Source organism: Amblyraja radiata, chromosome 18 (assembly GCF_010909765.2).
Source record: "Amblyraja radiata isolate CabotCenter1 chromosome 18, sAmbRad1.1.pri, whole genome shotgun sequence".
In the NCBI taxonomy this organism is placed as follows: Eukaryota; Metazoa; Chordata; class Chondrichthyes; order Rajiformes; family Rajidae; genus Amblyraja; species Amblyraja radiata.
Window position 1 is genome coordinate 20,455,482 of NC_045973.1, and position 23,317 is coordinate 20,478,798.

The window sequence follows — 23,317 nt, forward strand, 5'->3', positions numbered from 1 at the left end:
GCTGCGGAGGGTTGAGGTCCCGACCACGGGGGAACATGGAGGAGGACTGGCCAATTTTTGTGCCTTCCACCACAGTGATGAATGCTGTGGTGGATGTTTGTGTTACATTTTTTAATTGTGTATTTGTGTGTTCTTTATCATTGTACCGCTGCTGGCAAATTCATTTCACTTGCACTTTATGTGCAATGTGACGAATAAAACCATATTGTATTGTAGGTTTGGCTTTGCTAAAATTGTAAATTGTACCTAGTAGGTATGTTGCAAAGCGTACCTGAAGCGTCGCTGAAAATCTGTCCCAGCCCGTGTGCGCGATTTTGGCGCCGTTTAGAGGGGGGCGGGTTTAAAACATGATTTCCCCTAGGCTGTTCAAATCGAGGATGTTCAGCCTAGTTACTTATTAACGAAAAATCGCTGGAAGATTCCGTCGCTTTAGCTATTATTACTTTTAAGGGCATTATCTAGTTGTTATAGTAGTTTAAAAATTAACCTCTAAACCCCCGACCGCCGGCAACGGCCGGATCTCATACAGGGGACAACAGAAGGTAGGCTGTTTATTTTTACATTAAAAAGGGCTTCTTAAGATGCCTTTATAAAAAGTTTAATGTTGCGAGCAGCTCATTTTGGGCCCATTATATCCCGCATTATTTTTCTGGGTATTTGGGGGCACAAACCCACCGCAATGTGAACGTTCTAAACCAGCGCGTTCACAGGATCCCACTAGAAAGCTGATTTAAATTGACTTTAATTTACAGCAGTTGAACACTAAATTCCTTCCATTTGGCCTATAAATTAATGTCAATGAGAATTAAAAATCATGTTTTATTGTGAATTATTTGTGAATATTATTTGGACACTTAGGCTATTTAAAAATGTTAATCATTTATTAAGAAATGGATCTAGTAATTGAAGTTTGAAATTAGCTACAATTGGGTAACTAACTAATTATATGCTTTAATATCAGGTTATCCAAGTAAAATTGTTTTATATTTGTTTCAGAATGCTTCAATCTATGATAACTGAAAATTTCATTCAGTTCTCTTAACTTTTAAGAAAGTTATGGGCTTTTGACTGTCCTCGATCACAGCTTTTTTGTTATGTCCATAGAAAATCAATAGGGAACAAGATGCTAATTTCCGAGTATGAAAATGGCCATAACTTTTTAAATACTTGAGATATGAAAGTGAATTAGGTGTCAAATTAAACTTATTTTTATGCTTTATCTGATGGGATAAATTGCAACTTGATTTTTAAAATCTCAAAATTTTGTAACATTGCTATACCTAGTGTGTAGGATAGTGCTGGTGTATGGGATGATCGCTGGCCGACTCAGTGCCGAAGGTCCTGTTTCCGTGCTGTATGTCTAAAGTCTAAAGGAAAGTCTGAACTGAGAGAAAGAAATGGAGTTATCATTTCAGGTTAAAGACTCTTCCTCAGGTAAAGATCATTCATCCGAAACATTAGCTCTTTCCTCATCCTTAGATGCTGCCTGACCTTTCCCAGTATTTTCCACCCTTATTTCAATAATTGTATGCATGGCAACAAAAAAATGTTATAAATGGATGATTTTAAGAGACAAAAGGCAAACAGAATCATTTTTTTTAACAATTAATATCGGGGGTCAATAAATGGAAGCTCCAGTGAAGAATACGGTAAAATGCTTCAGGCTAGTAAGAGCAGCAGCCATTGTTCATGAAAAGAAATGGGGGTCATTGAAAAATCCTGTGGAATGGAGAGGCCATTCGGCCCATTTGTTGTCGAGTGTAAAATACTGCACGGCTCTTTTTCAGGATGTACAGCGTTGAAATGGATTATAAAAAGTGCTGGCGGATGTTTCCATAAACAGCCAGGCACCTGGTAGCTGGTGTAACGTTACCATATTTAAAGCAACCAATGAATTGGAGTTTACTCCCTAAAAAACCTTCATGACTTCAAATGGTTCAGCTGGTCACTTAAGCTAAAACAACAATGTATCAAAAGGACATTAATAGAACTGAAGGTACACAAAATTGCTGGAGAAACTCAGCGGGTGCAGCAGCATCTATGGAGCGAAGGAAATAGGCGACGTTTCGGGCCGAAACCCTTCTTCAGACTGATGTTAATAGAACTGAATTGGGAGCAGCAACACTGTTAGCTCACAAATTAAAAAATCACCAATAAGCATACTTTAAGTTTATTTCAGAATGTACAAGGTCTTACATAATTGCATACATTGCTTTGTCTTTACTTGATTTTTTTTCCAGCTCTGTTGCATCGGTTTGCAGAATTTATTTAATACAAAAAAGATAATTCAGAAGCTGCCACTGAAATGGAGTATTTTGAAAATGCCCAGCATAGGGTATGAATTGAAAGGAGCAAAGGTGTTAGAATCTACAGCTTTGTAACAGTCCTGTACAGTGACGCACCCTGGGCAGCAAAACAACGCAAAATCCAGTCTGTCAGGTCAATCAGATCGACCACTTGCCACAGCGAGGAATTTTAATCCCGTGCAATATGCAGGTTGATGCCACTGAAACATTTGCCCATACTTTCACAGCAAGGAGAAATGACCACGTCCACAATTGTTCCCCAGATGGCCTGAATGGAAGGCATGTTCATCAAGCAGTTCTTGATGCAGGGCATGACACACCTGAATAAAGGGTAACGATGGAAACAAGTTATTAAAACTGATATCATGATGTCACACAGTAGACTTTGCAACAATAAGAACAACTTACTACTATGTTTACATATTCTGTGGCGCTGCTGCAAGTAAGAATGTCATTGTTCGATCTGGGACATATGACAATAAAACATTCTTGACTCTTGACTTTTGAGTCATAATGTTGTACAGAAAATGCTGGAGTAACTCAGCTGGACAGGCAGCATCTCTGGAGAAAAGTTTCTGGATGAGACCCTTCCTCTTCAGAAGGGTCTCGACCCAAAACTTCACCCATTCCTTCTCTCCCAGGATGCTGCCTGTCCAGCTGAGTCACTCCAACATTTTGTGTCTATCTTCAGTGTAAACCAGTATCTGCACTGCCTTCTGACACATAGAATTGTACAGCTCTGGATCCTCTGGTTCACTGACTTCTTGTCAAACAGGATAAGATAATACACTACATAAACGGATGTTAGGCTACCAAAAACTTGGCATAAGATGTAAGTTTTAAGGAGAGTCATTGGTCAGAGAGAGGTGAAAGGGTGGAGGAGTGCGCAGAGCGTTTCATATATTATAGGGTTGTGGAGATTACCCTGGAGATGTGACACTGATTGTAGTTGCCCCAGTTGGTTGGAACATCAGTCCTGCGTCTAACATCACAAAGGGCGGTAAATCTCTTGGAATTCTCTGCCCCAGAGAGGTTATATTATTGACATTTTTGAACGTTTCGGGGAGATTGAGGGTACTGGGGATCTGGTGCAGAAGAGATGAGGCCTGGAGTAGATCAGCTGTGATCACATTGAATGGTGAGGCAGGCTTGAAGAGCAGGTATCCAATTCCTGCTCTTATTTTCTTGTGTCCCTGTCTGTTTGTCAAACCTGTCATGCCACATGGGAGTTTGTTAGTACATTCACTCAGCCTTCCTCTAAACTCCATAGAGTAGCGATCCAGTCTGCTTAATTTCACCTCTTACACCAAATCTCTCATCCCAGGAATTGTTTCTGTCATTTCCAAAAGAAAGACCAGGTTCCAATCACTGTGCGTTTGATCTACAGATGTTACTCCAATGTAATTTGTTTAAGAAGGAACTGCAGATGCTGGAAAATTGAAGTGCTGGAGAAACTCAGCGGGTGCAGCAGCATCTAAGGAGCGAAGGAAATAGGCAACGTTTCAGGGCCGAAACCCTTCTTCAGACTGATGTGGGGGGTGGGGGGGGGATGGGGAGAAGAAAGGAAAAAGGAAAAGGATAGAGGAGGAGCCCGAGGGGTGAGGGAGAGCTGAGAGGAGACAGCAAGGGCTACCGGAAATTGGTGAATTCAATGTTTATGCCACTAGGGTGCAAACTGCCCAAGCGGAATATGAGGTGCTGTTCCTCCAATTTCCGGTGGTGCTCACTCTGGCCATGGAGGAGGACCAGGACAGAGAGGTCGGATTCGGAATGGGAGGGGGAGTTGAAGTGCTGAGCCACCGGGAGATCAGGTTGGTTAATGCGGACCGAGTGGAGGTGTTCGCCGAATTCAGGGAGTCAGGCATAGTTTAGTAACAACACCCTTGCCTAAGAAATCAGAAGATGTGGATCCACGAGACTCTGATCATCCAACTCTGAGACAGGTATATTATGATTGATGCCCTTGCACTGAAAACAAAGCTAGGACTGGATCCAGAGCAGTACTGAGGGAATGCTGCGCTACTTTCAGTTCTATCTTTTGCACCAGATATTAAAGCCAGACTAAGTGCCCGACCAAATGGATGTAAACACTCACTTGGTACTATTCCAAAGAGCAGGGACTTATACCTGGTCCTGACCATTATACCCTTTAACCAATGTCACAAAAACACGTGATCTGGGCAAGAATTACAATGCATTGTGTGATGCATGGCTGTGTCCAAATAAGCTATAGCACGGCAAATATTGGAGCAGTATCTCCACACCTGTTGTCTGAGGAGGAAAGGTTGGGCTGCCTAGGCTTGTGGGTGAGGGTATTTAGAAGAGTGAGAGGAGATTTGATTGAAACATATAACCGCTGGGGGATCTTGGCAGAGTGGTTGTGGAGAAGCCGTGTTGTCTTGCAGAAGAAACTAATTGCTATTGTTTAGTTTAGTTTAGTTTGGAGATACAGCGTGGAGACAGGCCCTTCAGCCCACCGAGTCCACACCAACCTGTGATCCCCGCACACTAACTCCTAGGACAATTTACAATTTTACCGAAACCAATTAGCCTACAAACCTGTACGTCTTTGGATTGTGGAAGGAAACCGGAGCACCCAGAGAAAATCCACGCAGGTTACGGGGAGAACGTACAAACTCCGTACAGACAGTACCTGTAGTCAGAATCAAACCTGGGTCTCTGGCGCTGTAAACCAGTAATTCTACCATTGCACCACCATGCCGCCCTAATTGGTTTAAAATAATTTTAGGCCGAGCTGTGGAAAATATTTGCAGTCAGAGGTTCTCCAGTCTTTGGAACTACTGTATCTTCCTTAAAGATAGTGGAAGCAAAGTCTTTGAATATTTTTAAGGCAGAGGTAGAAGGCTACTTGATAACCAAGAGAGTGACAGGTTACTGAACTGAAGTTAAGATCATACCATTCATAATTCAATAGAAAGGGTCGTGTGACTTAAAGGGCCATGTGACATACTGTACTGAGTACTTGTTTCACACAAGTACTCAGTACAGCAGCCAAGATGTTTTCCAATCCTTTAAAATATACATTGCTCTTGTTTCATGATGTCATGTGGCACAAACAGAATTGGTTTCAGACTGGAGTGTGGGGATCTCAGAAAGAAAGTCACACTGTAATGCCCCTCGAGAATCTAACATCCCACACCATTCTAGTCTACCGATCCAACAATTTTAGTCTCTCAGGACTGAACAACCCTCTCATTCCAGGAATTTGTCTAATGAATCTCTTTTGGACTGCCATCAAAGCTAGCATATCCTTTCTGAAATTAGGGGACTTTAGCTACACTCAGGTCTGGCCCCACCAACACACTGTACAAAATCAACAACAGTTCATGTTCCTGCATGTTCAACCCCCCTCATGTTAAAGGTCAATATGCCATGTCTTCCTAACTACACGCTGCACCTGCCTGCTAACTTTATACAATTTATGCACAAGAATGCTTAGAAGCCTCTCCAAAAATTCACCCCAGCCAAGATTCTCAAACCGCCAGGAAGCTTTCGCTCCAAAACATATTTCAGCAACTAAGTTACAGAGAAAGGTTGAACAAGTTAGGGCTTTATTCTTTGGAGCGCAGAAGGTTAAGGGGGGACTTGATAGAGGTTTTTAAAATGATGAGAGGGATAGACAGAGTTGACGTGGAAAAGCTTTTCCCACTGAGAGTAGGGAAGATTCAAACAAGGGGACATGACTTGAGAATTAAGGGACTGAAGTTTAGGGGTAACATGAGGGGGAACTTCTTTACTCAGAGAGTGGTAGCTGTGTGGAATGAGCTTCCAGTGAAGGTGGTGGAGGCAGGTTCGTTTTTATCATTTAAAAATAAATTGGATAGTTATATGGATGGGAAAGGAATGGAGGGTTATGGTCTGAGCGCAGGTATATGGGACTAGGGGAGTTTATGTGTTCGGCACGGACTAGAAGGGTCGAGATGGCCTGTTTCCGTGCTGTAATTGTTATATGGTTATATGGTTATATGTGCGGGTATCTTATGATACTCCTCTCAAGGCCCAGAGCATGGTTACACTATGAAGAATGGCCTCAGCTCAGGTAAAGGGAGCTCTCCGCCTACTCTAGGGAGGGAGGACTTTAGAGCAGGAGGGAAGAAAGTGGGACAATGTTAGTCAAAATAAAACATTAAAGGTTGGATCCATTATGTATACTCGGAAACTTCACCAGTTACTTAACAGAAACCATTGACACTAATCAATGGACTCTGCATATGTTAAACTCACCAGATATGCAGACAACTCAAAATAGCAAAGATAATTCCAGAGAATAAAGACACAGGTACAGCGAAAATAAGAGAGATGATTCTATAGCACCATAATTTGGATACTTCGAATAAGGCGTCACTCCAAATCCAGATTTTGTCAAAACTGTGCATCGAATCAGGCTCTGCGATCACATCTTCAAAGTTTACCTTAATAGAGAAAAATACAACAAAGTTAACAAAATAAATTAATGAAGGCCAGCTAGTAGATGTTGTCTATATGGACTTTAGTAGCCATTTGGCAAGGTACCCCAATATAAAAGTTAAAGCTCATTTGGGCTGGCAAATACATATTGGATTCAAAATTGGTTTGGTCATTGGAGGCAGACTGGAGTGGCGTTAGGATGCTCCTCCCAATTTCTGTGACTTCCTATCAGAACTGGTGTTGGGACCCTTGTTGTTTGTCACATATATTAACAACTTGGAAGTGAGTGCAGGAACTCTGATGCATACGCTTCCTGAAGACACGAAAATTAGTGGAGAGAAACGTTGTCTGAGGCTACAACAAGATGAGCAATTGATGACAGCAATCGCCGATGGAAGTTAATCCTGAAACGTGTGAGCTGATGCATTTTGGAAAGTCAAATAGTGGCAGGAGACATAAAGTAAATGGCAGTGCTCTAAGGAATGTTGAAGAACAGGGAGACCGAAGGGACAAATTCCATTGTTTCCTGCAAGTGGCCCTGAAGGTTGAAAGGGTGGTGAAGAAGACATTTGACATGCTTGCTTTCATAAGTCATAACATAGAATATAAGAGTTGAGATGTTATGTTGCAACTTTACAAAATGCTAGTCAGACTGTTCATAGAGTATTGTGTACAGTTCTGGTCAACACAATATTAGATCTTCAATGGGTTCCTGTTCCAACATTTTACATTTTAATTATTGTGCTTGAATCCTTTCAAGTCTTAATCCTTAACTAATCCAGTGCCTCCATCATTCAAACTAACCCTCTAACCTCTGTGTTGAACCACTCCAATCCCCACCTGCCTTGACTTACCACAGGTTAAATGCTGGGATGACTAGGCTAATTCCCAGTGGACTGAGTTAATTCCTGGAATGAGCGGGTTGTCCTATCATGCTCAGAAAATTGGATGCATTTGCTTTGGAGGAGAATGAAAATAATCCTATTGAATCATATAAGATCCTGAGGGAGATGTTGAGATGTCTCCACGAGTGAAGAAAGTTGAATGAGGGGATTTTGTTGCAGGGGACATTTAAAACCAAGGTGCATTGGAACTTCTTCTTAAAGAGGATGGTGAATCTCTTGAATTTTTTTGCCCCAGGATTATGGAGATAATGGAAGTATTAAAGAGAAAGCAGACAAATTATTGAAAGATCAAGGAATTGAGGGCTATGGGGAACTGGCACAGATGAAGAAATGAGGCCAGTGTAGATCATCCATGACCATATGGAATAGGGAGGCAGGCTTGAGGAATCGAGGCCTATTCGATCCTTGCTCCTATTTTCTTGTTTTCTTATGTTCTTATCCCTTCAGCCATTTGGCTCATGAACACAAACTTGTGCTATATTGCGAGGAGACGCCACAGCACCATATAGTGTGCGGTAAGAGCTGCGGTATTGATTCCTGAACCTGCCCAGTTTCTGTTAACACTGCGGAATGTATTAAGTGCAGCACATAAATTATCATTCCCTGGTAGATGATTAAAATACTCAGATATCATTCATGTGCCTGCTATTTTAGTGGAGACTTTATCCTATTCAAAATAAATGACTTTGGGCCTAAATCAAAACAACATCAGGAAACGTCATGTATCAGATACATGTTTGCAGTGTATTACTGTCAATGCCAACTGCTTGCACATATTCAGCTTTCTTCATTTTTCTAACTGCAAATGTTGAATATTCCACATACAACCATGGGTTAAGTGCTGCTCTAGTCTCACTGGAAGGGCTTGATATGATCAGGGTTGATGGTTCCTGCAACAGCTGTGCTGGTATTTTTATCTTCCAGAATGAAATACTTGCTGTTAAGCAGCGACACATGGAGAGGCAGTGGGTGGTGGGGAGAGGAGAGGAGAGGGTCAAATAAAACCTCCAACTCAGCACCTAGATGGTACAAATGAATTTTTTTTCTAAACAGCCATTTATATTAGAAGCTTAAATGTACTGAAGCATCCCCCAGGCATGTCACCAAAGTATTTTAGGACAAAGAAGTTGGCACTGAACTAGTAAGAATTTAGCAAGCTGGTGAGCACAAGCTTTGTGAAAGCAGTAAGTTTTATGGATAATCTAGAAGAAAGGAGAGAGAGAATGAGAGAGTGAGAGCAAAATAGCGAGGGAGATGTGGGTGAGGGGGTGGGTGAAAGAGGGGGGAGAGAGAGAGAGAGGGGAGAGGGGAGAGGGTAGGGATGGGTGAGGGAGGGACAGAAGGAGAGAGAGAAGTGGGAGAATGAAGGAGAGGGACGGGAAGAGAGGGGGCAAAATATGAGAGGAAAGCAAAAGAGAGAGGAGGAGGGAAAGAGAGAGAGGGGAGGGAAAAGGAGAGAGAGAGAGTGAGGGACAGAGGAGAGAGCTGGAAAGGATTTATGATAATGTCTACATTCATTCACAGACTGTGAGAAACAATTCAAGAGCTAAAAACCACACACACGGTAGCTGCCCAAGTGAACTGCCCCACAATCTGTAACCTGCTGCCCTGGCATGTCCATTACTCTACAATTACCAGCCCGCCTCAATGTAAGTGTAAAAGGTAACCCCAGTTTACTTAAAAAATGAGGTGCTAACTGTGGAAACAGCCTAGGTCCACAACAGCAGAAGCAGTAATAGACTGCACACCCTGTACATCAAATAACGGCCACAAAAGAATCCTAGCTATGTTGCTGAAGACAGACAAACAACAGCTCTGGCCAAGCTACTGCACCAGTACGCACCTGGTATTCATCCCCCAACAGTGAAGATTTGCCCAGTTAGGTCAGGTATATCTTGTTCAGAAATATACAAATCTCATCAATCCATTTGCAAGCACTGGCAAAGATTGGAATGTGGTGCAAATGAAAATATCAAGTAGCACTTACATACCAATAATCTGCTCACCAGTGCTGTTGTAATCCACTTGTTGACTAAAATCATCATGGCCTTCGACAGAGGTGAAACAGTGACATCAAGGCAGCTTTAAAAAAATTGTGGCATTAAGTAGGTTTTTTTGTCACAGAGTAGTGAGGGCCGGGAAGGCATTGCCAGGGGTGGTGATGGAGGCAGATACGATAGTGGCGTTTAAGAGGCTTTTAGATAGGCACACGGAAGTGCAGGGAATGGAGGGCTATGGATCATGTACAGGCAGATGTGAACAGTTTAACTTGGCATCGTTCAACACAAACATTGAGGGACAAAGGGCCTGTTCCTGGTATGTATTGTTCTGTACGTGTAGGAAACAACTGCGGATGCTGGTGCACACCAAAGATAGACACAAAATGCTGGAGTAACTCAGCAGGTCAGGCAGATCTGGAGAAAAGGAATAGGTAATGTTTCAGGACGAGTCGAAGAGTCTAAAGAAGGGTCTCGACCTGAAATGTCACCTGTTCCTTTTCTCCAGAGATGCTGCCTAACCCGCTGAGTTACTCCAGCATTTGTGTCTATCGTCTGTACTGCTCTATTATTTATTAAGGAATGCCAATAACATTAAACTGTGCAGAAATGAGGGGGAAACGTTCCATTGACTGCGAGTGTAGCATCCAAAGGAAGATGCCTGTGCTAGTTGAGAACAAACAATTTAGACCCAGGATATCGCTGCAGGGGGCCGTCCTGACACGGGGTCATCAATGCAGTTGGAAATGAGACTTGTCACAAACGGTTGCAGCGTTTAGTTCCATTCACAACTCCTCAGATAACAAAACAGTTCGGTGACATGGAGTAAAATCTGGACAACATTCAAGCATTTGCTGGCAGTGTTGAGTAACGTTTGTGTTACCAAAGAGGAAGGCAAGAGAAAATCTGACCATTTCTCCCCTACATTTCATGGTATTACCAGTGTCCAAACCCATGCCATCTACACCCATGAGTCCACCATTGACAAGGGAACCAGCAACATTGTCACAGATTGCAGGAGGAGGTTATTCAGCCTAACAAAACTGTGCCAACCATCAAACAGCCATTTACACTAATCCCATGTTATTAAAATCACCGAATCACAGAGCTATAATGCTCTGAATCCTGTCCATGCCAATCAAGTAGCCACACTGGGCTGTCCCATTTACCTGCATTTGGCCCACAAGCCTCTAAATCCTTCCTATCCATATATTTGTCCAAATGGTAAAAGTCATAATTGTATCCGTTTCTATAGCTTCTTCTGACACCTCATTCCAGATATGAACTATCTTCTGAGTGAAAACGTTGCCCCCGAGCTACCTCTTAAATCTCTTCCCACTCACCTTAAATCTATGTTGAAGAATCATTTACCGTGGGGAAAGAAACAGTGAGCATTCACTTTATCCATGCCCCTCATGATCTTGGACACCTCAATGGATCACACCTCAGTCTCCTACACTCCAAAGGAAAACGTCGCAGCCCATCCACGTGAGTGACTACGTGAAGAGCCCGCCAGCCGCATGCGCGTCAATACGACGACACATGGCGCGCGAGTCGAAGCAGTTGGAAACTGCTCGGCAGGTAAGTTAATTTTGTGTTCAGCGGGCTGCTGTGGGCTCTTCATGTAGTCACTCACGTGACTTCGATATAAAACAACCAATAATTTATCTTTCGTAATTACAATTATGTAATTCAAACTGTAAATGTAATTGCAATTCCTATACCTCCTTTCCTTAGCTTCCATGATCTATTCCTCAGTAAAAACAGATGAGAAATATTCAGTTAATATCTCCCACATCACGTGGTTGGCCCACAGAAGCAGCCATGCTGATCATTGAGGGGACCTATTCTTTTCCCCTTTTAGTATCAAAACACCTGTAGAATCCCTTGGGATTTTCTTTTACCTTGCCTGCCAGCTCAATTTCTCAATTTTACCCTCCGGATTGCCTTTTTAAGTCTCCTCCAGCATTCTCGCAGAGCGATTTGCTTGATTTCAGCTGCCTAAATCTGACATATGCTTCATTTTGACAATACAATACAATTATTTATTGTCATTTGAACCTCAAATGAAGTTCAAACAACCTGATCAGAGCCTTAACATCTCTCGTCAACCAGGGTTCCATAAACTTGCTAGCCTTGTCTTTCACCCTGAGAGGAACATGTTCCCTGTGTACACTTGATATCTCACTTTTAAAAGTCTCCTGCTTGCCAGCCAACCCTTTACCTGCAAACAGAGTCTCCCAATCGCCCTCTGCAATTTCCTGCCTAATAACTCTAAAATCAGCCTTGCCCCACTTTAGGACCTTAACCTGTGGGCCAGTCCTATCCTTCTCTATAACTACTGCAACTACTTTAAAACAAGTAGAATTCCCTGGTCACTGGTTCCAATGTGCTCCCCCCCACTGATACTTCAGTCACTTGCCCTGCCTCATTCCAATAGGAGGTGTGATGTTGTACACCTTCTAGAGGGGCCCTCCATATATTGTTTAAGGAAGCTCTTTTGGCACATTTAACAATTTCCACCCTGTCCAGGCCTTTTACGCTACAGGAGACCCAGTCACCATTAGGGAAGTTGTCACTATATGAAGGTGGTGCCACCATTCACCCCACCTTCATATCTTCTGCCCTCCACCTCAAATTCTACCACTTACCTACATGTTAAGGACAAGTTACTAATACTACAATCAATGTGAATTGTGCTAGAATTGATGACTGCAGACCTCACAATGCTCAAGAAGTACAGCATCTGGCAACACAAGGCACCCTGCTTGACTGGCATCCCATTCACCAGCACAATCATTCACTATCTCTACCAGCATCGTGTCATGGCTGTAGTCTTGAACATCTTCGGAAACTTGCCAAGTTTTCTTTGATGTCAACGCTCACTTCCAAATTCCCCAAGTCACAGACCAATCCAATCATTACTCATTGGGTCATAAGTGATAGGAGTAGAATTAGGCGATTCGACCCATCAAGTCAACTCCGCCATTCAATCATGGCTGATCTATCTCTCCCTCCTAACCCCTTATCCTGCTTTCTTCCCATAACCTCTGACACCTGTACTAATCAAGAATTTGTCTATCTCTGCCTGAAAAATATCCACTGACGGCCTCTACAGCCTTCTGTGGCAAAGAATTTCACAGATTCACCACTCTTTGACTGAATACATTTATCCTCATCTCCTTCCTAAAATAACATCGTTTAATTCTGAGGCTATGACCTCTAGTCCTCGACCCTCCCATTAGTGTAAACATGCTCTCCACGTTCACTCTATCTAAGCCTTTCACTATTCTGTATGTTTCAATGAGGTTGCCCCTCTTTCTTCTAAACTCAACACCGTCAAAATTGTGGAACCTCTTCTTTAAAAGCACTATGGAAGAAAGACTATAACAATAGCTACAATGGCTCAAGAAGATGTCTCATCACAACCTTCGTGGGAGACTCTGTTTGCAGGGAAAGGGAAATTAAGATTGGGCATTAAATGCTGGGGAAAAAGTAAGATCCGGCAAAAGTAAGATTTGGAATTACACAGGTTGCTACTAAAAGTTTCCCACCACCTACAAGGTACGTCAGGAGTGAGATGGAATGCTTTCCACTTGCCTGGATTAGCCCAGGACCAACCACGGTTAAGAAATTCAACACTATTTCGGACAAAGTTTACCATACAGTATTGAAAAACATTGAAGCAATGGATACAGAAAGCACTTAGCTCGCCAGGCAGTATCTCTTAAGCAAGAAACCAAGTTAAGGTTTCAGGTGAATTTCATCAGAACTGAAAACATTTAGAAACCAAACCAGATTTACGTTGCAGAGAAGGGGTAGAGGGTGGAATAAATAAAAGGGTAGCAATCAAAAATTCTGTTGGTGCAAATGTCGATGTTGTTGGCTAAGACAGAGTGGTAAAACATTATTAATTGCTGATGATTTGGCTGGAGGAGCCAAGGAGATGAATGATGATAGAGGGAAAACAAAATCAGTGTTGGCCATTGCTTATCCAAAGTGGAAAGGCTGGTTTTCTGAAATTGTTAAAACATAAAACGCTTGTTCCCTCCATTAATGCCATGCAGTGGCTGCAGTGTGTACCATCTCCAAAACGAATGGCACTAAGGCTTCAGTAACAGGAGTGTAGGTTATGAGGGGTATAGATAGAGTAGATAGTCAAACTTTCTTCCCCATGGCTGGGAAGTCAAAAGCAAAAGGGCATTGATTATCAAGTGAGAGAAAGATGATTCAAAGTGCTTCCTCACATCCGAATGTCCCAGGTGCAATGAATAGCCTCCCAGTCCCAAGCTACAAGCAGTCATGTACAGGTCAGCATGTCTTTCTTTTCCATAGTTATTGCTTCCATAGTTATCACACTTATCCCACTGCCCAGTGTCCTACTGGTATTAGCCCAAACATGGGTAATACAGCAACAGATCTTTGGGGGGGAGCGGAGGATGGTGGAGTGGTTTTACAAGAGATTTTTCTAATTTTTATCACATGAACTGACATAAGTCGAAATGGGTCACCAAACAAAAAAATGAATACGCCACCCTCTGGCCAAATAAATTCCTCCTCATCTCCATTCTAAAAATATACCCTTTCATCCTGAGGCTGTGCACCTCTTGTCCAATGCACTCTCACTACTGGAAACATCCTCTCCACATCCACTCTCTCTAGGTCTGTGCTGCCAGTGAATTGTGGCAAATCATGAAACTAATTGGAGCATGGATTCATTCATTCACACGCTATAATCAGTGCAGCTAGACAATCAAATCATGATGTGATGATATTTTGTGCATCAACTGGGCTGTCTAACGTATTTATTGGTTCATAGGGATGGTGTTACAGATTGTTGTATGGAGTGGTTCACCTGAATGCATTGGGAAATTGTATTTTGCAAGGATAGCAATTGTTCTTCAGGTTCTATGTGTCCAGGTAGTACCAGCTTTTGAGATTCTCCATTATCCATCAGTAAAGACTCCATCAGGATACAGGTTCAGTTTAGTTCAGTTTACTTTAAAGATACAGAGTGGAAATATGCCCTGTGGCCCACCAAGTCCACAGCAACCTTCGATTGCCCGTGCACTAGTTCAATGTTATCCCAGTTTTGCATGCCACACACTAGGGGCAATTTATGGAAGCCAATTAACCTACAAACCTGCACATCTTTGGAGTGTGAGAGGAAACTGGAGCACCCAAAGAAAACCCACGTGGCCACGGGGAGAATGTACAAATTCTGCGCAGACAACACCCGCAGTCAGGATCGAACCTGGGCCTGCAAATGTGATGTCTCTCCATTTCCCTCCACAAATGCTGCCTGGCCCACTGATTTCCTACAACTGTTTCTTTTTTAGCCCTGCAAATATATTGTTCATGGGAGAGATCCAGATAAGTGCTCTGATATAGCCACATATTTGCCTACTGCCCTCAGGATCCTTTCCCACCTGGCCCTGGGTGTAAGATGCTTTCAGTAATGATGTGTCACCAACAGTGCCGCCACTTGAAGCACCCACAGAACAAGTGTCTCAGCACCTTAATGCTGGAAAAAGCACTGCCTCTGAGTGGTAGTGCACTCTGTAGACCTTGAAAGTGTCTGAGCAGCTTGCAGCCTGCTCTGAAGGTATTCAATTAGGTCACCCACCATCAGCAGAGAATACCCTAAAATAATGAAAAAACGAATATACTGGCGTAATGTTCCTTGTATTACAGAGTCTGATCATCAATGGTTGTAGCACGCTTCCTATTCCTATGTCGGTCTATACATGCAGAAGCGGGTTACACAAATAATAGCATCAATTGGTGCATGTGTGGCACCGGGAAAATATCAGACATGCTAAAATAGACATTGCATCGGGATGTCCAGTCTAATTCCATATTTGCGCTATTTCATCTGAAAATAATTTCCACCAGTCTACTCTGGGTAACAACAAATTAGGTCCTGTAACCTCTAACAAACGTGATTGATACCATTAATTTCTAGACTACTTGTCTTCCCTTTCAATAGCACGCCCACCTTAAACATTCATATTTTAGGTGCTAAATTATCAAAAGATAGAATGCATTTATAGTGCAATGAAATAGCTCAGAGAGAATACGCACCACTCAAAAAGGCAGAAAGTGCTGAAGTACTGTAACTCAGTGGGTCAGGCAACATCCCTGGATAAATGATTTTTAGAAAGGAACGGCAGATGTTAGTTTATACCGAAGATAGACACAAAGTGCTGGAGTAACTCAGCGGGTTAGGCAGTATCTCTGGAGAAAAAGGATGGGTGATGTTTCGGATTGTGAACCTTCCTCACCCATCCTTTTTCTCCAGAGTCTATCTTCTGTGAAAACCAGCATCTGCAGTTCCTTCTTACACACTTTCACTATTATAGTCTGGTATAATACTAATATAACTAAGAATTTATTGCACATTTATTTGTGGCATTGTTGCATTTAATGTGCCTTTAAAGTGGCACCAAGTAAGAGTGTCATTATTCCAGTCGCAGTTCACGTGCCAATAAACAGTCATGACTCTCTTGACTCTTGACTAATCCTTTAACCCAAATTCGCTCCCCAGCAAGAGTGGAACTTCCAAAAATATGCCCTTTGTATTTTTCAGCTGCCGGCCTTAAAGGGGAGTCTGACTTACCAGCTTAAGGTTAGGGCCAGCTCTCCGATTGCACTGCGCTATCCCTATCCCACTCTGCATGCAGCCTTGCTTGCACAGGCCCTGGTAAAGGCCAAGCAGAACTCACCTTTAAATGGGCATTGATACCTCTGGGGTCCCGTTCTTCTACAGACGTGATCTGCCCATTGTCTGCTGGAGCATGTTGATCTGGTTGCCCTTGTTCGTCGCCAAGGTCAATTTTGGTTTCGTTCAAGTGCTCGTCAGTGAGCATGTTTGCACATCCGACTGTGGGGCGTCAGTGCTGGGGCAGGCGGGACGGGCAGCAGCCGTAGCAGGGGCTCGTGCCGGAGCTCTGCACTGAGTTGCAGAGACTGCAGACCCAGCCCATGTAAACCTATAGCTGTGTCGGACGGCCCTTGCTATGTGATCAGCCTGTTCACTGGCATCAGCTGTTCCCGCAGCACCAGAGAATATTCTGCATCTGACATATCGGGGAAAGGAATGCTTGATTGCAACGCTGTGTGCCAATGGCAGCCGGCTTCGGCCTTTTCAGCCTAATGCTGAATAAATACAGATTGTTTGGACCTTGGGCTGCAGATTTTTCTTGCTAAATATAAACTTTGTCGTCCGAGTGCTAATGAAAGTGGAAGCATTTCATGAGAGGCTGCAGTATTCCAACAATTAAACTAGCCTGCACCCATATTAATTGCTACTCTACCAACCCACATTCTTCTCAATCACCAAATCTGCTCTTACCCCAATGGCAACTGGTGATTTTGAAGATATTGGTAATAGTTTATTATGGTCACGTATACCTCAATGCAGCGATGTTTAAAGCAGATTTTGATTGTTTTTTGATTAGTAAGGGTGTCAAAGATTACAGGGAGATGGCAGGAGAATGAGACAGAGGGGAAAAAAGATCAGCCATGATTGTATGGCAGAGCAGACTCAATGGGCCTAATGGCCTAATTCTGCTCTTATGCCTTGTGGGTTTATGGTCTAATTCCTGATTTTCCAATCCACGCATGTAACCCCGGCAAATCTTACCATGCACGAGTCTGTGAGTAGCGCAAAATAAAAAATAAACAGAGCGCAGTAGATAGTGTTACAGCCACAGAGGAAGTTTATATAGAACATAAAATGCAAGGTTTACTACAAGGTGGATTGGAAAATCAGGAATTAGACCATAAACCCACAAGGCATAAGAGCAGAATTAGGCCATTAGGCCCATTGAGTCTGCTCCGCCATACAATCATGGCTGATCTTTTTTCCCCTCTGTCTCATTCTCCTGCCATCTCCCTGTAATCTTTGACACCCTTACTAATCAAAAAACAATCAAAATCTGCTTTAAATATTGGCCTCCACAGCAATTAATTTCACAGATTCACCACCCTCTGGCTAAAGAAATTCCTCCCATCTCCATTCTAAAAGTACATCCTTTTATTCTGAAGCTGTGCCGCTTGATTCTAGGCCCTCCCAATCCTGAAAACGTCCTTTCCACGTCCACGCTACCTAGGTCTTTCATTATCCAGGATGTTTCCATGAGCTCCCCCTCATCACTCCAAACTTCAACGAATACAGGCTAAGAGCCAGGAATTCATCTATAGCAAATGACAAGTCCCTTTAAGAGTCTAATGACAGTGGGAAAGAAGCTGTCCCGTGTTTTCAAGCCCAGGAGGAGAGGGTTGAAGAGAGAATGACTGGGTTTGAGGTGCCTTTGATTATGTTGGCCGTTTTCCCAAGGCCGCATGAAGTATAGATGGAGTTGATGGAGGATGAGCTGGTTTGTGTGATACACTAAGCTGCGTTTACAATTCTCTGCAATTTCTTGCGTTGTGGGGCAGAGCAGCTGCCATCTGGACAGGATGCTTTTTACAGTGCATTTGTAGACACTGATAAGAGTCAATTGAGACTTGCCAAATTTCCTTTGTCTTCTGAAGAAGTAGAGGTGTCAGTGTGTTTTAATGGTGCAATGTTGATTTGTTGAACAGGGTCAAAATGTTGGTGATATTTACGCCAAGGAACTTGAAGTTCAATCATCTCCACTTCAGCATTATTGTTACAGACCAGGGTGAGGAACTTTAAGGAGCATTGGTTTCAAAGTGGCATTTGAAGCATCATTTAAAGCAGCACCTCTGGTAAAGTTGCACTCTCATTAATAGAAAAGCCCGTCTATTAATTCATCCCAAGGGTAATGTAAGATATGAGATATGATAGCATTAGTTGTCCTCTGGCTCTGAAATTCTTCCTTCGAGGGTGAGGGAATGAATTCCAGAGTGTAGTGCACAATACAGAACAATTGGCAGTACTGACAGGGAACAGTTGGGCTGAATATCCAAGCTTCTATCCACAAGGTTCAGGTCCTCCTCCTCCCTCATCTGGTGGAGATGGTGCCTGGCCCTGCCATTGGTGTTGCCAATGTGAAGAAAGGACGTTGGAATGATTGCCAACGACAGTGGGGCCCATTGCCAGCACTGAACACCTTCTCCAGCAGGTGATAGGGAAGGAGAATCATATTGCATGGTACCTGCAGCCTGGAGACAGGCTGACTGAGCCAAGGCTTAGGATGCTCAGTAGACTCCTGTCCAACTTCATTGAACCTCATCAGCAAAGCTTGCTGCATTTCCCTCTGGTTCAATGTATATACCCAGCTTGCCCCGCTAAATACTCTGCACTACTGAGCTCAGAGCCGTTTGTTACAGCACAAAAATCGCTATACCTGCCAATGAGAAGGACAAACTTCCCCTCTGGCATAAAGGCTCACCTAGTCATTCATCCCCAGTAATTGATGCCGAGTACACTGTATAAAACCGCCAGCGTTCTATAGTACATCTGTAGAAGTTCGTAAGAGTTGTTGGGAGACTAGCCCAAATCCCTTAAAGTCTTCCGATTAAGAAGAGATGTAAAGGTGCTTTCTTGGCCATAGCTTCAATGTGATTGGTCACGGATACATTGTTGGGGATATTTGGTGTGTACGCTAATTCATTTCCAAAAGTCAATGACTAGCTCCCTCATCTTACTGAGCGAGGGAGAAATTGTTGTCTTGCCAACGTGTTACCAAGCTATCTATCTCCTTCCTGTACATCTCGCTGTTGATTGTGATCTAGGCACAATGGGGCAAAGGGCCTGTTTCTGTGTGCTGCACATCTATGATTCTTTGACCTAGTTTGGATCTGGATCCAACTCGATTGTCATGCCTCCCCTGTCAAATAGCCATGATTGGGAGATGTACAACGGCAAGGTGCAGTTCAATCAACGCAGCCAAAGATTGTTAATCATCTGATGTATGCAGATGACCTGGTCCTGCTCTGTCCATATAGTGCTGGGCTGCAGCAGATGCTGAAGGTGTGCTCTCAGTATGGCATTGATTATGACATTAAGTTTAACGCTAAGAAAAGCCGCATAATGGTAATTAGAAGTGCTGAGGACAGGGAATCAACTTTTCCGACCTTTTATTTGTCAGACAGTCCTCTTGCTGTGTGTGAGGAAATTAAATACTTAGGTCATGTCATATCTGATGACTGGAAGGATGACAAAAACCTCTACCGACAGCGCTGTAAAATTTATCTTCAAGCCAACATGCTTATAAGGAAGTTTTATATGTGCTCTGATTCTGTGAAGTGTTCCCTGTTCAGAACCTACATCACACCATTATATACTGCTCAATTGTGGTCTAATTATAAGAACAAGAGTATGCAGAGGCTTAAGGTTGCATACAATGATGCAATGAGGTTGCTACTTCGTGTCCCTAGGTGGCATAGTGCCAGTCAATTGTTTGTGTCCACTAGAGTGCCAACCTGTGAGGCACTCTTAAGACAGCTGATGTTTAGTTTTATGTGTCGCCTGGACAAATCAGAGAACCACATAATTGAAGCCCTAGTCAGCCCTCTGAAAAGCTGCTATAGATTCACTTCTAGGCTAAGACGGCATTGGTGCAATAGCTTATATATATTTTAGGCTAATATGCAATTTTTTAATGTATCTTTGTAATTCTTCGTACTGTTTGATGTGTTATATGGACCTGTGTCTGAAATAAAGCTTTAATAATAATAAACCAAAGATCTCCGCTATAAGATCTTTGGATTAAACAGCGACATTTGGGGTGGCAACTCTTTAGCTATTGACAATAAAGTCATTTCCGCTACCGTGTGGGACGGGACTAATGTGACGGTCTCCTCTGCGTATCTCGCTCCCACTTGAAAGGCGGAGTTTGTGTGTGTTTTTTAAAGTGGAAAACAAGGCTAGGAAAACGAAACTTAATGCGCTCTGACGGGGAGGGAAAAGGTACAAGTGAGTTCCGGCTGTGGACACAGGACTCCCGTGCGCTTCCGAGCCCTGCACTGCTCGGCCGATGGACAGGCAGCCGCTGCTCAGGTACCCGGCCCCGCTGCACCCACCGCGCTCGCTGATCCCCCGCTGTAAAGACTCTGGTCCGGAACGATTGCAGTTCTGGTGCGTGGGTGCAATAAGTAGCCCATCGCCCAACTTGGTCGCCTGCGATCACCAGCTCGCGGTGGCAGCAAAGGCCACAGGTAGCAGGGGCCGCGGGTAGAGTTGTTGTTAATTATTTATTTATGTCCTCTGCAGTAAGACTGGCTTTACTTAACAGCATGATCTTTACATTTATTCCCCCACCCTCCCCCTGCCTTCACCCACCTCAACTGCCTCTTTGATAGATGTGCCATTGTTGCTAAACTCTCCTCACAGTTCTGAACCCTGAGTCTGGAAATTAATCCATCGCTTAAACAATAAATATCTGGGGAGTCCAGAATCAGGGGTCACAGTTTAAGAATAAGGGGTAGGCCATGTAGGACTGAGATGAGGGGGGGGGGGAAATCACCCAAAGAGTTGTGAATCTGTGGAATTCTCTGCCACAGAAAGCAGTGGAGGCCAATTCTCTGTTGTATTCAAGAGAGAGTTGGATATAGCTCTTTGGGATAATGGAATCAAGGGATATGGGGGGAAAGCAGGAACGGGGTACTGATTTTGGATGATCAACCATGATCACATTGAATGGTGGTGCTGGCTTGAAGGGCAACAAGAGTTCAAAGTGGGGGTCCTTTGCAGGTCTGCTGATATAGGCTCAAGAATAACATGTTCCAGTAGGGAGGAGGGATAAGGATGGCAAGGTAACTGAACCTTGGATGATCAAAGGGGTTGTAAATTTGGTCAAAAGTAAAAGGAAATGTATTAAGATTTAAGAAAATGAGCAGATAGGGTTTTTGAGGAATATATAGCAAGTAGGAAAAAACTCAAGTGGGCGATTAGAAAGGCCAAAAAGGGCCATGAATGACTGGTGTTGGATTTTTTAAAATTATATATTTGTATATGAATGAGGATGACCAGGGAGAAGGTAGGATAAAGAGGGGAATTTGTGCTTGGAATCAGAGGATGTAGGCAAGGAACTAAATGAGTACTTTGCATCTATTCACCAACGAGAAGGACATAGAGAACAGTGAGATGAGTGTGGAGAATACTAGTGTGCGACGGCAATTTGAGATCAGGAAGGAGATGGTATTAGGGCTCTTGACAGGTTGGAAGGTGGATAAATCCCCATTGCCTGATGTGATCTATCCCAGCTTATTAAGAGAGGAGATTGCAGCAGTTTTGACGAAGATCTTTTTACCTTCCTTCACAACGGGTGAGGTTTTGGAAGACTGGAGAGTACCCAATGTTATTCCTCTGTTTAAGAAGGGAACAGGATATTCCAGGAAATTATAGGGTGGTGAGTTTCACATCAGTGGCAGGGAAGCTATTGGAGAGGATTCTGATTAACTATGCTAATGAGAAAAGGAATGGTGAATGGAGGTTAATTCAAACAAATGTCTGGTGTTGCTCTTTGGTAGGACAAACTTGATTGAATCCTGTTTTTAATTTGTGTCTCTGTGATGTCTTTATTGTTATATTCCGATTATATGTTATTCCGATATACTATGTAAGGTGTCCTTGAGATGTTTGAAAGGCGCCCATTAAATAAAATTTATTATTATTATTATTATTAAACTATGCTAGAACAAACTATGCTAGGACATACAGTAAACGGAGGTGTGTTGTAGACCAGAGAGACATGGAGCACAGGTACATAGTTCCTTGAAGTTGTCAACACAGGTGGACAAGGTGGAGATGAAGGCATTTGGCACACTTGCCTTCATTTGTCATGGTATTGAGCAGAGGAGTTGGGACATCATATTATAGCCATGCAAGACATTGGTAAGGCCTAATTCGGAGTACTGTGTACAGCTCTTGGATGCAAGTAAACTGGAAAGGGTGCAAAAATAGATTTGGGTCTGGAGGACACATGAGTTATAAAGTTCTGAGTTATAAAGAGAGGCTGTTCTTTGGAGTGTAGGAGGCAGAGGGATGATTTATGGAGGTTTGTAAAATCACGAGGGGCGCAGATAAGTTGAAGTAACCTTTTTCCTGGGGGTAGAGAAGTGAAAAACTAGAAAGCATAGGTTTAAAATGAGAGGGGAAAGATTTAAAAGAGATCAGATGGGCAACTATTTTACACAGAGGGTGGTGCATACATGGAATGAGCTGCCAGAGGAAGTGGTGGCAGCACTTAGTAGGAACTGTTTGTAGAGATATGGACCAGGCAAGTGGGACTGGCTCAGTTAAGCCACAGTCAGCAGGAATAACTTGGGCTGTGGGGCTAGTTTCAATGCTGTATACCTCTATGAAATATTTCCACTATTCTGCTTATTGGCAATTCCCAGAATCATTTATTTACTGATAGATAATTGAATCAGTGGAAAGCAAAGTCATTAAAAGTTCTTTTTTTGCAAAACCTGTCAAAAATAGATACATGACAATTTCCTTGTAAAGTTCTGCGTTAAGTCGCAGGGGGTTACGCTCTCATCTGAAAGGCAACACTTGTAACAATGTGCAGCAGCCCCTCAATACTGAACTGAAGTTAAGTCAAGACTGGAACTGCAGATGCTGGTCAATGCCGAAAATAGACAAAGTACTGCAGTAACTCAGCGAGTCAGGCAACATCTCTGGAGAAAAAGGATGTGTGTTGTTTTGGGTCAGAACCCTTCTTCCCATCCCTTTTCTACAGAGATGCTGCCTGAACCTCTAAGT

At 43.1% G+C, this 23,317-nt stretch overlaps 2 protein-coding genes across 2 annotated transcripts in view; one reads left to right on the top strand and one right to left on the bottom strand.

The window, feature by feature from the left end:
* Positions 1 to 2,154: 2,154 nt before the first annotated feature.
* Positions 2,155 to 16,678, bottom strand: LOC116983158 (caveolin-2-like). The gene is made up of 3 exons (XM_033036779.1): positions 16,362 to 16,678; positions 6,552 to 6,739; positions 2,155 to 2,626 (listed from the first exon to the last, which is right to left on the bottom strand). The coding sequence occupies exons 1-3, from the start codon at positions 16,503 to 16,505 to the stop codon at positions 2,476 to 2,478; spliced, it is 483 nt and encodes a 160-aa protein (XP_032892670.1). The 5' UTR covers positions 16,506 to 16,678; the 3' UTR covers positions 2,155 to 2,475.
* A 3,692-nt stretch (positions 16,679 to 20,370) lies between these two features.
* LOC116983159 (protein SSUH2 homolog) overlaps positions 20,371 to 23,317 on the top strand; it is a 35,483-nt gene continuing 32,536 nt past the window's right edge. Inside the window, exon 1 of the mRNA XM_033036780.1 lies at positions 20,371 to 20,608. Coding sequence (XP_032892671.1) covers positions 20,586 to 20,608 — 23 coding nt within the window. The 5' untranslated portion in view covers positions 20,371 to 20,585. The remainder of the gene's footprint in view (positions 20,609 to 23,317) is intronic.

Excerpts from the sequence above, each read along its gene's own strand:
- LOC116983158 (XM_033036779.1), bottom strand. The coding sequence starts at position 16,505 with ATGCTCACTGACGAGCACTTGAACGAAACCAAAATTGACCTTGGCGAC. Across the intron at positions 6,740-16,361 it reads GTATCAATGCCCATTTAAAG|GTAAACTTTGAAGATGTGAT; the intron begins GTGAGTTCTGCT and ends TTCTCTATTAAG. Across the intron at positions 2,627-6,551 it reads TTGAGTTGTCTGCATATCTG|GTGTGTCATGCCCTGCATCA; the intron begins GTGAGTTTAACA and ends CCCTTTATTCAG.